Source organism: Macaca nemestrina, chromosome 7 (assembly GCF_043159975.1).
Source record: "Macaca nemestrina isolate mMacNem1 chromosome 7, mMacNem.hap1, whole genome shotgun sequence".
Classification (NCBI taxonomy): domain Eukaryota; kingdom Metazoa; phylum Chordata; class Mammalia; order Primates; family Cercopithecidae; genus Macaca; species Macaca nemestrina.
In genome coordinates this window covers 128495805-128513578 of record NC_092131.1, presented here as the reverse complement: position 1 = coordinate 128513578, position 17774 = coordinate 128495805, and the positions used below count along the sequence as shown (strand labels likewise).

The 17774-nt window shown below is 37.2% G+C and overlaps 1 protein-coding gene across 10 annotated transcripts in view; it reads left to right on the top strand.

The window, feature by feature from the left end:
- Positions 1–17774, top strand: part of LOC105463782 (neogenin 1) — a 258380-nt gene that overhangs the window by 131408 nt on the left and 109198 nt on the right. For all 10 annotated transcript variants that reach the window (XM_011711090.3, XM_011711085.3, XM_011711087.3 and 7 more), the window contains exons 6-7: positions 5458–5612; positions 7379–7499. In XM_011711090.3, the coding sequence (XP_011709392.2) occupies positions 5458–5612; positions 7379–7499 (276 nt within the window). The remainder of the gene's footprint in view (positions 1–5457; positions 5613–7378; positions 7500–17774) is intronic.

The following is a 17774-nucleotide window of genomic DNA, read 5'->3' as shown; positions in this document are numbered from 1 at the left end:
AGTAGTCTCGGGGGTGGGGAGGGGGGAAACTAGCCTGACTCCAATCAAGGTTCTACATTTAACTGTGAGCTTTCAGAAATAACATGTTAAATACCACTATGGCAATGTAGTCACCAAAGACAGATTGCAGGGAAACCTTATATTACAAATGACTTGGTTTCTTAAACAAATTTCAAATAAAAGATAAAGAGGAATCTGCAGATACAAAAAAAAAACCCATAAGAAACAAATTAACACCAGTGAATGCATCTTGTTTGCCCAATTTGAATAAAGTAGATCATTTTTAAGAACACAGAGGCCAGACACAGTGACTCACGCCTGTAATCCTAGCACTTTGGGAGGCTGAGGTAGGAGGATCACTTGAGCCCAGGAGTTTGAGACTAGCCTGGGCAACATAGTGAGACCTCCTCTGTACAAAAAAATCAAAAAATTAGCTGGGTGTGGTAGTGTGTTCCTGTAGTCTCAGCTACTTGAGCGGCTGAGGCAGGAGGATTACTTGAGTCTGGGAAGTCTTGGCTGCAGTGAGCCATGATCACGCCACTGCACTCCAGTCTGGGCAACAGAGTGAGAACATTGGCCAGTTAGTGAAATGTGAATACCAACTGAGTAATAGGTGATATTAAGAAATTATTATTGTTATTGTTGTTATTGTTATTATTATTTGAGACAGAGTCTTGCTCTGTCACCCAGGCTGGAGTGCAGTGGCACAATCCTGGCTCGCTGCAACCTCTGCCTCCTGGGTTCAAGCGATTCTCCTACCTCGGCCTCCTGAGTAGCTGGGACTACAGGCATGAGCCACCACGCCTGGCTAATTTTTGTATTTTTAATAGAGACAGGGTTTTGCCAAGTTGACCAGGCTAGTCTTGAACTCCTGACCTCAGGTGATCGCCCGCCTCAGCCCCACTAAGTGCCAGGATTACAGGTGTGAGCCACCGCACCCGGCCAGTAAATTATTTTAGATACCAGCCTGATAATGGTATCATGGTTATGTTTAGAAATGAGAGTTCTTGGCTTATAGAGGTACTCAAATATTTATATGTGAAATAATGTAATACCTGGAGTTTGCTTTCAAAATAATGTGTGTAGGGTAGAGGTTGGGAATGGAATGGATTAAGGCATAGATGAATCAGTATTGACCATGACTTGATAATTGTTGAATCAACATAATAGGTATGTGGGATTTATTCTATTCTCTTAAATAAAAAGTTTTTTAAAAGAATATAGGTTTTGGAGTCAGACTGCCTAGGTTCAAAATCCAGATCTGTCACTGACTAAGCCTTATGCTATGGAGTTAGCTTCTCTGTGTATTAATGTCCTTGTCTATAAAATGGAAATAATATAATAATAACTACATAATAGAATTGTTGTGGGAACTAAATGGTTGTAAGTGGAAAGCACTTATGAATGTTTTGCTGTGTTAATTATCACACATCAAAGATATATGTTAAAGTTATAAATCATTGGCTAAAGATCTTAGTGTACTTAGGAATAGTCTAGTTGAATTCCTTATTTAGTAACCCAGGGGTTTGAAACCCACATTTAGTAAAATGTCCAGTGGTAGAACCAGGACTCAACTTTATGTCTCTTGACTCCTAGCCTTTACAACTGCTTTACAGTAAATCATTATCAAAGAATATCCAAGAATCAAAAGACAAAAGTTTTACAAATTTAGTTAAATGATATAATGACTTTTAATGGTAATTCATGAGTCAGGCAGCATCTCTTCTAAAGAACAGAGATAAGCACTACACTGGGCAGGCAGAACAGTTAGTTTTCGCAGGGTAACTTGAGGAGTAACAAAGAAACAAAGTGGATTGGTTAACATCAGTTGTTTCAGATTACTTTCATTGTAAGGGTCAAAGCAGAAGGGACTTTCTTATGATGGCTAAAACTGTCCCATTTGGGGATTTGACACACACAGTCTCCTGATTTCTCAGAAGGTCACATAAATAACTGAGGTTCAGTTTGGTGATGTGCAACTTTAGCATGAGTGACTTCACTTTGGTTCAGTCTGTTTGATTTGATCTGTAGAGTAGAAGCTCAGTCCATATTAGTAGCCTCCCATAGATTTTATTTAACACAAGTAAGCTTAAGTAACCTTGTTCTAAATAGAAAGACTCACAATTGCAAACATGTTCAGTTTTCCTGCATCTAAAATGTATTGCAGTTCAGATGAAAACTCCAAGTTCTTGTTTGTCTGTTTACTTTGAGAAGGAACAGACAAACCTAACATAAGATGAGTCTAAATTTATCTGGGGGGTGGAACACTAAACAAACATGTTAGAAAAATTTTGAGGAAGTAAAGGAAGAATATTTGTTCCACCGTATATTATAACATATTGCATAGTTATAATAATTTTATGATTCTGGCTCAGGAATAGACAGATGGATGAAACCAATTAGTGTCCTGAAATAAACCCCCAAGAGTACACAGATTTTAGTATTAAATCTTTCAAATCAGTCATTCTTTTTGGAATGACTGATCTTGCCACTTAGATACATGTAAAGCTGGATACTTAGTAAGTCTAGATTGTTTTGTAGAAATAGTAGAAGAAAATACAAGTGAATATTGTTATAGTACAGAAGAAGGGAAAGCCTTTGGAGTAAAAATAGTGAAATACAAATGCTAAAATGGAGAAGACTTATACATTTTACCATATGAAAACATAAAACTTTGTTACAATAGATGCCTTAAGTTAAAGACAGGAGAGGAAACAAATATTGGCAGCATGAAGACAAGGGGTTCATAGCTTACTGTATTAGTCAGTGCCCAGTTAGGAGCCAGAAACTATACTAGGCATTTTTGAACAGAGAAAATTTAATATAAAGAATTATTAATGGCCAGTCGTGGTGGCTCACACCTGTAATCCCAGCACTTTGGGAGGCCGAGGCAGGTGGAACACCTGAGGTCAGGGATTCGAGACCTGCCTGGCCAACGTGGTGAAACCCCGTCTCTACTAAAAATACAAAAATTAGCCAGGCATGGTGGTGCGTGTCTGTAATCCCAACTACTTGGGAAGCTGAGGCACAAGAATCGTTTGAACCTGGGAGGCGGAGATTGCAGTGAGCCAGGATCATACCATTGCACTCCAGCCTGGGCAATAGAGCAAGACTCCATCTCAAAAAAAAAAAAAAAAAGAATTATTAACTATTAAAATCTGCTTACTAAAAGGGGGCAAAATAGGACACTAAAGAATACAAAAATAGTAAATATAGGGATTAGCTATGACTACCTCTTGAGCTGAGGGAGAGAATCCGAAAATCAGGAAGACTGTTGTTCAGACCTTGTTGGAGACAGTGTAGCTGCTGCCAAAGGACATAGCTATGGGCCAAAGCTGGGGCACAGGAAATCCCCTGCTGGGAGGCCTCAGAGCTGGTGTGCAGAAGACACCTGCTGGGGTGCTGTTGGCTGGACAGATGATAAGCAGAAAGTTGCCCACTGGGATGACGTGAGTTGGAGCTGGTGTACAGGACCCTATCCAATGGGATGCAGTGTGTCAGAGCTGGTGCACAGAAAGCCACTTGCTGGAGTAAGCTAGAGAAACTTACAGGAGGGTGATCATTATTGGGTCTTTCACAATCAGCCTCACCATAGGAGCAAAAAGAAGAGCATCCTCCAATATGAAAATTAAGCCCATCACTCTGCTTTGCTGTGCAGTGTTTCCCCAGTGCTGTTAACAAAGCACCAGCTGACAAAAGTCCACATCCACTACTGCAAAGAAGGACAGATTTGGAGCTAAGAGCCTTGAAATAATAACTCTCATTATGCAAAAAGCTCTTATATATAGATAAGAAAATTATAACTACTCTAATTGGAAAAACGGCAGCATATTTATATACATAATTCACAAAAGAATAAATATGAATGGCTTGTCATTGTTTGAGAGAATCAAGTCAAATTCGCTATAATAGATTTCCCTGATTTCAGCTTGTTGTACAGATTTATGTTTTCTGGATCTTCCATCACTGTGAATGTATGTTGTTTCTTAAGATTATACGTGATTTCCCTCCTTGGGGGAGGTTCTGCTTGCCTGGGGTTCTACCTCCTCTCTGTACTGTTGTTCTTCATTTACATAGCTAGTTATATAGCTAGTTTAGATTTCTCTCCAGGGCCTGCTCTAGACAGTGCAATGGGCTAAAAAAGTTCTTTTTTAAAAAAGGAAAGGGAGATTGGAAAGGCGTAAATAAAACTGTCTCTACTCACAGACAAGCATGATTGTCTATGTAGATAATCCCCAAACTGTATTTACAAAAGCTGATGCAACTCATAATGAGAGAATTTAGGATGGCCACAGGATAAAAGGTTAATACACATAAATCAATTTCATTCTTACATACTAGCAGAGAACAACTGGAAATTTTTAAAAATTTAAAGTACCACTTAGAATAGCATCAAAAATATTTGAAATCCCTAGGTATTTATCTAACAAAGCATGAATGAGATTTGCTTACTGAAATCTGTAAAACATTTATGAAAGAAATCAGACTTAAATAGTGAGATAAACCTGTGTTCAGGGAAAAGAAGACAATATTTTTAAGATGTCAGGTTGCCGCAAATTCAACACAATCTCAATCAAAATCCCAGCAGGCTGGGCAGATTTTAGGTCAACTGTAAATAAAGCTGCTGTCGTTGCCATTGTTGTTGTTATTTCATAGAAGTAGCCTGCAATGGAGTTTGCTGCTTTGTGATGTAGGGAGTTCCTGTCATTCACACTTTTCAAACACGGATCACTAAGACCCTTTGTCAAGGATGTCATATAGGAAATTACATCATTCAGTAGGATGCTGGACTAGATGATCTGCTTCAGCCCTTCTAATTAAAAATATTGTGATCTATTATTTGTAAGTTAGCAATTTACAACTGTGGTACATGTGGAAAGGGAGCTACTGGAATATTCAGACTTTTTCAAATATAATTATCCTTTCTCCATCACCCTGGAAAACCATTGCATATAATGAGGGGTCTTAGTAATAGGAGTGTGTTGCACGAGTGAGCTGTTTAAGGACTCTAATGTGACATTTGTTTTACTTTTTGTTGTTGTTGTTCTTATCAAGCTGACTGAAAAAGAAAGTTTTATCAATCTTTTCAACCTTTGAATTCTAATTATAGCTCTTAGAAAATTGTATAAATCTTAGGGAAGTAGTCTTTAATATTTATTTTTAGACATTTTTAATTTCTCCAATATAGTCAGCTTAGTAAATAGTTCCAAATAAGGAAACTCAGAAATTATCTTTTAAAACAGTTAGTTGTACCAGCAAATCATTTTTTAGAAATAATTATGTTCCTAATATGTATTTTTATTATATATGTATGTTATGCTTTTCCAGAAATATGTGGAAGTTTCAAATAATGAGTAAAAATCCTGTGGATTTTATGATTTAAAAAATTGGTTGAAATATGAATAGCTGCCTGGTTCTATTTTTATTAATGTCTTAATTTCCTTTTTTATTTTAAAGCTCAACCTGAATTCCTGAAGCAGCCTACTAATATATATGCTCATGAATCTATGGATATTGTATTTGAATGTGAAGTGACTGGAAAACCAACTCCAACTGTGAAGTGGGTCAAAAATGGGGATATGGTTATCCCAAGTGATTACTTTAAGATTGTAGTAAGTATTTCTCAAAGAAGTATGTTTATTTCTGTAACCTTTAGATATTTTTAAATGTAGTCACCAAGAGATCAGTTATGTTATATATACTAGTTTATGTACTGCAAGTGAAATAGAAAAATTCACATAGAATATAATATCTTCATTGGCTGATGAGAAAGCTGAGCCCAGAAATATTTTGGTAGCTTATGTAAGATCACATAGCAAGTCAGTGGCTTACCTAAGCCTAGAGTCTAGACTCTTACTTGAACACACTGGCACTCTGAAACACAGCTGTCACCATTTTCTGGCAGATGATTAGCACACACATGTGTGTGTGTATGTGTGTCCCCAGTTGTCTCCACAGCTCTCTGTTCAAGAAGCAGAAATCTTTCCACACTTCCCCTTGAGGTGTGAAAAGATGATCCTTTTGAAAAACATAATATGTAAGAATGCAACTGACTATACAAAGCTTAACCTAAATCATATACTGATGCCAGACCCTTCAAAATAAGGATGACCCAGTGTCAGACAATTGTTGTAACAATAGTTACAAAGATTCTTTTTTAAAAATGTGTTTAAAAAGTGTCAAATGTATTTAAGAACACTCAGCCATAATTGCTTTTACTATACTTTATATATAGCAAATGCTTTGTAGATATTACCTACCAATACTATCATCAATATCTAACATTTTAGTAATAGAATTATCCAGCTTTAGTAATAAAGATTAATGACATACCTTGAGATCTATACATGACATTCATAAAAATGATCAGAACTATAGTTGTTAAAGACATAATATCTCATTACAAATTTGTCATACAAGTAATTCATTCTTAGAAATATGCTTTCTGTTTTTGAAATGCATGATCTCCTGTTACAAAAAGTAATTCACAAGTATTTAACATTACAAAGCAATCTGTTATAGCTAAAATAGTCTTTTAAAAATCAATATTTGGAAACTTTAGAAAATTTTTAAACCATATTTATTATACCAATAACAATAGTTAAATATATATATATATATATTGTTTTTTTTTTAAGATGGGGTCTCACTCTGTCACCCTGGCTGGAACGCAGTGGTGTGATCATAGCTCACTGCAGCCTCAAACTCCTGGGCTTAAGCAATCCTCCTGCCAACCTGAGTAGCTGGAACTACAGGCACGCAGTACCATGACCAGCCGATTTTGTATTTTTTATAGAGATGGAGTCTCACTGTGTTGCTCAGTCTGGTCTTCAGCTCCTGGGCTCAAGTGATCCTCCTGTCTCGGCCTCCCAAAGTGCTGGGATTACAGATGTGAGCCACTGCTTCTGGACCAATAATAATAGTTGACATTCATATAGTACTTTTTCATTTAAGGAAAGATCACATGGCTTCATTGAATTTACTGTAGTCTAATCTGTTAGAACTATTGATATTATAGTCTTAGGAAAAAATAATGCCTTAAATTCACAAATTGAACTTAACTATGGTCAGATAGTATTGCGTGCCAGATCTTTTTCCAAGCAAAGGTGTAAGTTTGCAAACAGTGAGAGTATGACTTTCCATGCGTTAAGTTCTTCATTGTGAATGACAGTACGTACTCTTCTATTCAGTTAAATTGGTACCTTGTCAATGCTTTAGTATGAGATTGAGTTAACAGGTACTTAGATGGATAATATGTAATAATTGAATCATAAAAACTTTACTTTTTTTTTCCCTCTCCAAAAAGCATATTTTTGAGATTTTGATCTGGTATTTCTCAATTAAATCATGAAATTTTATTTATGCTTTTCTTCTTCAGAAGGAACATAATCTTCAAGTTTTGGGTCTGGTGAAATCAGATGAAGGGTTCTATCAGTGCATTGCTGAAAATGATGTTGGAAATGCACAAGCTGGAGCCCAACTGATAATCCTTGAACATGGTAAGAGGGGCTGAAGTAGTCAGATGATAGAGGCTGTGTGCTTGATGAACGAGCACCCGTCAGTCCAAATAACTCATGATTGATGACCCACTAGTAAAGGCCAATATGTGGCATAACTGAGAGAAAAAGAATAGCAGTCTGAATCATTTATATTACATAAAATTACCTAGAAGCACAATTTTGGATAATGTTGAAAAGAAATTTTTAGTAAGAAAAAAACTGAATATTATAGTGTTAATAAATTAATTTTTTAAAGAATTTAGTCATCTTAATCTCACAAATATATTTCTGTCCTATAAAGAAAAACTTCTTTTTTTCCCCAATTCTATGCACTTTTATTAACACACTTACAAAATATAACATTCAAACACTGAGGAAACTAAATAACTTTGGAAGCAGAGCTCGTTTTCTGCTTACATAGAAGTGACAATTCTGGGCTGTTGGCACAAAATAGCCAACACTCATAAAACCCTGACTACTATATATCAAACATAAGTTAAAATCATAGGCACAAGTTTATCAGATCCACATTTCTTAGAAAAACTTAGTATTTATTTTGCATTGAAATTTTTAGTTTTTCCAGAATACAATTAATTTACCTTTTCTGATTACCACCAAAAAACCAAGTTGTTTATTTAAAAATTCAGATAACAATGAAAAGTATAAAGAAAAAAAATCCATCCTCTATGTCAAATTAGGGAATCCACACTGGAATTTGAGCAGAGGTTTAATAGAAGGAATTAACGTTGATACTGGGATTGGAGTAACAAAAGTTTGACTAGTAAGAAGTAAAGAGAACTCTAGACAGTGTAAGAACGGCAACTGTCAGGAGCAACTAGAACCCCTAGGTCAGAGATAGAGCCCTCAGGAAGAGGCCCCTCTTTTTAAGGTTGAGGTCCAGACCCTGTTGGAGACGGTGTAACTTACTGGATGGCAGAGAAGTTGATGTGGTGTTTAGCTCTCTAAACTTGCTCAAAATCTCCTTTCTGGAGGGTTAGGGAAAGCTGCTCACAGAGAGGTGTCTCACTGGAGGCATTCTGCTGCAAAACCACCCAGTGGATCAGGTGTAAGGGGAAGCTGCTGGCTATAGGAGCCTGCCAGGGTAGTACACTAGAACCAGGAAGGAAACGCCTTTCTTCTGTACCGTATCTCCATTGCCTTCTTATTGATAAAGTTTAATACATATGCCAGCTGGCAAAGGAGAAGTATATAAAGGACGTGGCTCTGTTTCTGCAGCATAGGCAATGAAATCAGAATTTGGAGCTGAGAGGCAGTAAATTGATAACTGGTACACACTCCAGATCCTACCACCTGGATATACTGTGTATGGTTTTATAATTTCCTGTTTTCTTGCAACAGCATTGCTGTATACATCTTTCTATGTCAACAGTTGATCTGCATCAATATTGTTTAATACACACTCTGTTTTATATAACAGATTTTATATTGGTTAACATTTAGATTGTCACCTGTTTTTTCCTACTATAAACGATGTATTGAACTTTTTATGTGATTATTATACTAAATTACTAGAAGTTGAATTATTGGATAACAGTTCTGTGTTAAATTGATAAGGATATCTGTTGGGTGCCTTATTTATTCGTTTTAGCAACTAAAACATTTTTCATTTTGAGCATTTCTCAAAAATACATGAAAACGATGCCACTTTAGACATCTGATCTTTTATTCAAGTCAAATACAATCAGGTATTGGTGTGCCTCCTGGAAGAATTTCTCTGATGATTGTAGTTTGGCCAGGGAAGCTAATTGGCAAAGATGGCCCCTACTCTGGCTTTTCACTAACATGGCATATGTGTAGGATTTTTATGTGCTGTTTTTTGAAAACTATACTTGAGAGTGCTGTTACAGAAAAGCATAAAATATTAGAACTGCTTTTTTTTCTTCTTAGGTTTATATATACCCTCCCCTGTTTATTGGAAATGATTTTAGTAGAAGCATGCCATTTTTCCATCTTGGTGAAATGCCTGAGTACAGTTACCAAATAAGGCACTAGCTGAATTAGTGAAGTAGATAGGCTTGTTTCTTTTTACTTGTGGCAGTGACTTTTCTTAGTAAACCTCATGGCTATTTGGGATATATTTATTTACATGGTACTAAGCAAAGGCACTTCAGTATATTTGTGTTTGAGATTACTGTTACAAATCTAACTTTAATAGTAGAAATGGTAAGTATGCCAGGAAGTTCCTAAACTAATCCTAATTGGGCTTTCCTCTGAAAATACTTGGATAGTGTAAAAATTGTAGTCATAGTGTATTTGCTTCTCTCTTTTTGATAATAGTGTTTTATGAACTGATGAAATTTTTTAGTGTTGTTATTGGGCATGCATTAAAGATGCATAGATTATAAGAAGGAGAGTGTCATGTTACCGTGTTTTCTATTTTGCTGTTTTGATTTGCAAGATAAATATTTATGCAGGAAAGCTAAAAGAAGGAATACAGTAACTTATTAGATCTGAGTTCTGCTTTTTTAGAGTTTACAATTTAATAAGGGATGTAAGAGATGTATACAACTTGAATACCAGTCCAGATGCATAAATAAAGCAGCATACAGTTCAGAAGAGAGGGATTTTGTCTGTGTGATCAGGGAACTTTTTCGTGTAAGATGTCCCCTTTGTAATAGGCCTTAGATGTTGATTCAAAGGAAGACCTGGATCAGTATGGAAATACAATAGAAGACCTGTTCCTATAGGAAGGTAGCCTTTAACAGCAGAATAGGATCAGATTGCATGATTATAAATAATAAAAACAATGCCATATGTAATGAGTATGATGGTAAAGTCAGGTTTAGAGGAAGACAGAGTACAAGCTGGTTGAAGGAGAATTGTTGTAAGAGGCCATTGTGAGATGATAAGTACTTATAGTAGAGAAATCAGTGGAAAAAGATCCTACTAAGGAGATTGTGTTAGTCTGTTCTTGCGTTGCTATAAAGAAATACCTGAAGCTAGGTAATTTATAAAGAAAAGAGGTTTAGTTGGCTCACAGTTCTGCAGGCTGTACAGAAAGCATGGTGCTGGCATCTGCCTGGCTTCTGGGGAGGCCTCAGGAAGCTTCCAATCATGGTGGAAGGCAAGAGGGGAGCAGGCATCTCACATGGCAAGACCAGGACCAAGAGAGTGTGGTGGGGGGTGCCACACACTTTTAAACAACCATTTCTTGTGAGAACTCACTATCTCAAGGAGAGCACCACGCCATGAGGGATCTTCCCCCATGACCCAAACACCTCCCACCTGGTTCCACCTCCAACATTGGGGATTACCTTTTCACATGAGATTTGGGCAGGGACAAATATCCAAACTATATCAGAGGTGTTAGTGATTTATCTGATTGAGACTATCAACTGATTGAACATTAAACATTGTTATAGAGAAGTCAGACATACTTTCAAGGTTTACCCAAGTTTTGGGTAAGTAGGTGTATTAGTCCGTTTTTACGCTGCTGATAAAGACATGCCTGAAACAGGGCAATTTACAAAAGAAAGAGATTTAATGGGACTTACAGTTCCACATGGCTGGGGAAGTCTCACAATCATGGTGGAAGGCAAGGAGGAGCAAGTCACATCTTACATGGATGGCAGCAGGCAAAGAGAGAGCTTGTGCAGGGAAGCTCCCATTTTCCAAGCCATCAGATCTCATGAGACTCATTCACTATCACAAGAACAGCACAGGAAAAACCCATCCCTGTAATTCAGTCACCTCCCACTGGGTGATTCCACTGGGAGGTGGAATGGGAATTGTGGGAGTTACAAATTAAGATAAGATTTGGGTGGGGACACAGCCAAACCATATCACTAGAAGAATGGTGACACTTTTACACTAATAGAAAAGGAAGGCAGATCAAAGTGGAAGGAGATTTCCACTTCTGTTTAGGATATAAAGAGGTACATAAAGAAAATCCCACTCTCACCACAAGAAGAGCTTAGTAAGCTACAACGTCCTAAGTTTTCTTGAGCCCAGCAGAGAGCTGAACATGCAAAGGAAATGTATTAGTCCATTTTCACACTGCTGATAAAGACATACCTGAAACTGGGTAATTTATAAAGAAAAACAGGTTTAATGGACTCACAGTTCCACATGGCTGGGGAGGCCTCACAATCGTGCAGAAGGCAAAAGGCACATGTTACATGGTGGCAGGCAAGAGAGAATGGGAGTCAAGTGAAAGGGGAAACCCCTTATAAAAATCATCATATTGTGAGACTTACTACTGCAAGAACAGTATGGGGGGAACCGCCACCATGATTCATTTATCTCCCACTAGGTCCCTTCCACAACTCTTGGGAATTATGGGAGCTACAATTCAAGGTGAGGTTTGGGTGGGAACACAGCCAAACCGTATCAGCAACCAAATAACCTAAATTCCAAAAAGGACAACCCTCCCCACGCAACCCCCTCAAAGGCATGGCTCGTATGCATTGTTTCACTTTTGGCAGAACGCAAGAGAAAGAGACAACTACCATAAAAGTGAGTAAGAGGAAAACTCTTAGAGTTGTAATTAAAAGGCCTTTAACTACAAGGCCAACTATGGCCTAGTTTGGAATGTATGGGGGCCTCGGACAGAAAGGGAGTTTATACTTTCTTGCAAGCACTTTTCCTTGGGGCTCCACAGAGTACTCCCAATTAAGAGGAGGCAAAAGCAGGAGACTACAGAAAGCCATCTCTGTGGTATAGGGATGAAGGAAGTGATGATCTGCAGCTGCAGAGAGAGAGAGTGATGCAGAGCGGCCTTTGTGCCTGGGAGACAGGACAAAGGCCTTACCATTTACTCAGACCCTTCCCCTTTAAGCCTCAAACCAGTGGGGGAGGGGCGGAAAACCTTCTGATTTCATAAGTTTCTGAAGGGAGATTAGAAGTCAAACCCCTGTGCTTCTTAGAGGAGGAACGCTCCTGTCCCCAGGATGCAGGCAGAGACTCACTGATGCTGGGGAAAGGGTAGAGGAGAAAACCCTTTATTTCTGAAAGAGGCACAGAAACCATTCTGGGCCTCAGGATTCTACACTGATACCAAGGAGAGGGCTTTTACCACCAGGGGAAGAGTAGGAAACTTCCACCTAAGACCAATACAAATGCAAAGCAGATTTTGTCACAAGAAGAAGAGCCACAGGGCCTACCTAAGACTGAGGCTGGACCAGAACAATGGAGAATCGTAGCTGCCCCAACCGTGAGCTTTCTACTGTTTGGGAAGGGTCAAGAGCACAGAGGGATATCCTGTGGTATTGGTATGCTGGAGTGGTTGAAAACTCAGAAGAAAAGGAGAAAAAAAAAACCAGAAACTCTCTGGCTCCTAAGCACAGGACAATGGTAGTCTCCCAGTAGAGGAATTTGAAACCTATAGTATACTTAAGGTAACTGTAGCAATAAAATCCATTTCTGACTAGATTTAGTTAATCTGGCATGACAGAAAATAAGCATACCATTTTTCAGGTGTAAATAATACTGCTGTTCTGCATACCATGTTCAGCATTCAAGCAGAAAATTAATAGACTTTAATGAGCCCATCTGCTATTGAGAGAGAAACTAATCAATAAAACTATTTTCAGCCTTTGTGACTTCTACGCAATAGAAAGATATTCTTAGAAAATATACCATTCACATTTCATTCTTTATATACCTTTTTTTAAAAATTAATTAATTTTTTTTTTTTTTTTTTGAGACAGAGTTTCACTCTTGTCACCCAGGCTGTCGTGCAGTGGCACAATTTCAGCTCACTGCAACTTCCACCTCCTGGGTTCAAACGATTCTCCTGCCTCAGCTTCCTGAGTAGCTGGGATTACAGGTGCGTGCCACCATGCCTGGCTAACTTTTGTATTTTTGGTAGAGACGGGGTTTCTTATATACCTTTATTTTAAAAATTACTTGAGGTATACTCCTACAGACTACCAGATGAGTCAAACCAATCACTCAGAAACAACACACACTCTTTAACATCTGATCCAGCAATTGCACTTCCTGGTATTTACCTGAATTAGTTGAAAAGTTATGTCCACACAAAACCACGCAAATGTGTTTGTAGCATCTTTATTCCTTGTTATCAAGATGTCCTTCAGTAGGTGAAAGAATAAACTGTTGTACATCTAGACAGTGGAATATTATTCATTACCAAAAAGAAGTGAGCCACCAGGCCAAGTGCCGTGGCTCATGCCTGTAATCCCAGCACTTTGGGAGGTGGAGGTGGGCAGATCACTTGAGGGCAGGAGTCCGAGACCAGCTTGGCCAACATGGCGAAACCCCGTGTCCACTAAAAATACAAAAATTAGCTGGGCGTAGTGGTGCATGCCTGTAATCCCAGTTACTCAGGAGACTGAGGCATGAGAATCACTTGAACCCGGGAGGTGGAGGTTGCAGTGAGCCAAGATTGTACCACTGTACTCCAGCCTGGGTGACAGAGTGAGACTCTGTCTCAAAAGAAAAAAAGAAAGAAAAAAAAAAGAAAAAAGAAATGAGCTGTCAAACCATAATGCACTGGAGGAATTATAAATGCAAATTACCAAGTGAAAGAAGCCAATTTGAAAGGGCGAAAAACCGTATGATTCCAACCACATGACATTCCAGAAAAGGCAAAACTATGGTGTTAGTAAAAAGATTAGTGGTTGCAGGGTTTGGGAGGAGAGGGCGATGAACAAGCAGAGCACAGATTTTTATGGCAGTGAGACTACTCTGTATGATACTATAATGGAGGATACGTGTCATAAGTTTGTCCAAGCCCATAGAATTTGCAACATCAAGAGTGAACACTAATATAAACTATGGACTTTGGGTGATAATGATGTCTCAATATAGGTTATTCAGTTGTAATAAATGTACCACTCTAGTGGGGGATGTTGATAATGTGGGAAACTATATATGTGTAGGGCAGAGGAAATTTTGATACCTTATGCTTAATTTTGCAGTAAATCTAAAACTGCTCTATACACTTCTTAGGATAGTTAAAATCTAAAATACAACACCACCAAACTCGCACAAGGATGCAGAACGACAGGAACTCTTATTCATCGTTGCTGGGAATGCAAAATGGTACAGCCATTTTCGAAGACAGTTTGGCAGTTTCTTAGAAAATTAAACATTTTTATCATAAGATTTAACAATTGTGCTCCTTGATGTTTACCCACATGAGTTGAAAATTTATGTTCACACAAAACTTACACAGAAATGTTCATAAGAATTTTACTCATTATTGCCAAAACTTGGAAGCAACCAAAATATCCTTCAGTATCTGAATGGATAAACAAAGTGTGATACATTTATACAATGGAACATCATTCATTGAACAGAGCATCAAAGATGGGACAATATCAGAGACTGTAACATAAGTAAATTAAAAGTAAATGGGAGTCTCACAAGGAAAACAGAACAAGGACAGGGAGAAACAAATGTTTGAATAGATAATGGCCAAGAATTTTAAAAAATGAGTGAGAGCAAACCACACAACCAAAAAGAAGCTCAGACAACCCCCAAGCAAACTAAATACCGTGATGATGATAATAATAATAAAAAGAAAATATGCCTGTACACATCATAGTCAAACTTCTGGAAACCAAACATGAAAAAATCTTGAAGGCAATAGGAAATTTAAAAAGAAAAAGGACACATTCCATACAGAGGAACAAAGATAAGAAGTGCAGCAGACTTTTGCCAGAAAAAAATGTGAGCTAGAAGACACTGAGCAATATTTTTTAGTTTAAAAAAAGTAATTAAGAGGCCATGCTAGTCTTCACTGTATTGTTCCAATTTTAGTACTAGTATCTATGCTGCCCAAGTGAGCTCAGAGCAATAATTTTTAAGTCCTTAAAAAAAGGCAACCAAAACTATACCCAGCAAAAATATCTTTCAGAAATTAAAGTGAAATAAAGACCTTTTCAGAACAGAAACTGAGTTTGTTGCTGACATACCCATGCTACAAGAAATGTGAAAGGACAAAAACAAAGTGGGCTAGAGTATTTTCTTTTTTAAAGTAAATATAAAAATATATTTTTAAAATTATTTAACTACTTTAAGAGATAATTGACTGTCTAAACAGGGACCCACAAATTTTTTTTTCCTCTCTTTTTCACTCTCTAAGTAGTTCATTTCCACCTTCACAAACTCATGCACCTCTGGCCATTATGCAAGGCACCATGAATTAAATAGTTATATCAGTATATATTTGTCTTACATGATTCAAGATAAAAGTGGATTTTAAAAGCAAATGAGTGCCAGTGATAGAGAGGTGAGGGGAATAGGGCAGGCAGCAATAGGGTAACATGCGACAAAATTTTCTGTAAAGGGCCAGATAGTAAATATTTTAGGCTTAATGGGTCAGTCTCTGTCACAGCTACTTAACTCGACCATTGTAGCACAAAAGCCACCATATAGATCAAACAGCCTTGGCTGTTCCCGTGAAACTTTGTTTACAAAAACAGGTAGCAGGTCCTAATATGCTGATTCTGGTCTAACACAGAAATAGTTTATAACATATAAAATTTAAAAGTGTGACAGAATGGTATATGTAGTGTAGTCCGATGCGTAGGGTAGAATTGAAAATAAACTATTTTAAGATTCTTACAGCACACAACAATGCTGTGTGTCAAAGATGCTCAGATACTTTGAATGTTATTTTTAAACAAGACTCACGAAGATAAGAACTATCACAAAATATTTCCTTTTTCAAGAATTCACTCCATTATTTTTCTAGTTAAGCTAAGATAGTGATCACAAAGATAAGTTAGTAAACTGCGTGTAGTTTGTAGTTCTCCCTTTAACAGTTCCTTTTTGCAGTCACTAGGGCACATTTCCTCCTCATTATTCGTACACCAAGTTTCTTCTCTTACCCTTATATTCTTCATCCTCCTGCTCCCTGTTTGTCTTTTGTCCTCCCACTCCCTCCCCCTTTTTTATTAAAAAAATTTTGAGTGAAACAGGCATCCCACTGACGAGAAATAACTTAGAATCACAAACTATCAGGGCTGAAAGATATGTGTCATGTAGTACAGTGGTTGGCAAACTTTCTGTTAAAGGGCCAAAGAATAGATACTTTAGGCTTTACTTGACATTTGGTCTCTGTTTACACTACTCACCTCTGCTATTAGAAGTGGGAAAACCACCACAGACAGAATACAGACAATCTGTAACAAATATGTGTGGCTGTGTTCCTGTAAAACTTTATATACAAAAGCAGGAAGTGCACTGGATTTGGCCTGTGGGCTACAGTTTGCAAATCTCAATCTAGTCCATCTTCCCTTGAATATCTTTACATCACTGTTTCCCAAACTGTGCCCTTTAAGATGTATTAATGGGTCTACTGAAAAGCAAACAAACAAAAAGGATGCTCCACAGTCCAACAGATTTGGGGACTGCTATATATAAACACTGTATTCCACTGTTGGAAATTCACAGTGCTAATGAACACAAATGGGAAGAGGCTCAAGGTGGGTCAGTTTTCATCATTTCTCCTTCAGGCTGCCCAAGCATCTGCCTTTCTCCTACCAAATCAAGACATACCAGTGAGGTCTGTTGGAATTTGCTGTATTTACTTCTTGCAAGACAACCCAATTCTCCTGTGAAAAGAATTGTTTGTAGACTCTTAACTTCTGTCTGTGATGTTTTTGGCAGAAAGTCATCAATGTTTTATCTGGTGCCTTTTCTAAATTTTACCACTGATTAAAAGATGAGTTTAGTATTAAAAAAAAAAAAGACTTTACTAATTATATAAAAATAATACAAAATTATTTTAGAACACTGAGAAAAATATCACTGCCCAAAGATAAACAGTGTTAACATTTTGGTATGGAAATGTCTAAATTTGTATATACACTTTTAAAAATTAAATTCAGATTATTTGGTATATATTGTTTTGTATCTTGTTTTTCTACTTGTTATTATATCCTGAGATCTTCCTGATATCGTTAAAGGCGTTCAAAGGCATGGTTTTTAATGGCCAAAAAACTTTTCCATCATAAGGTTGTACTATAATTATTTTAACTACTTCCTCTATTTTGGGACATTTAAGTCATTTCCTATTCTTCCTTTCTGTATCCCTGTCTATTTTTCCTTTTTAATTACTAATGCTCATATTAGTAGTCTTTGTCCAAATCTCTGATTCTTTCCTTAGGAAAAATTCCTAAAAGAACAATTAATGGTTTGAGTCAGTAATTAATGTAATTGTCAAAATGGTTTTAGTAAATGATGTAACAATTTACATTTTTACTAAGAGTGAAGAAAGGATACAAACCTAATCACACTTTAGCCAACTATTACAAAGTAATGTTCATTTAAAAATACAAAATT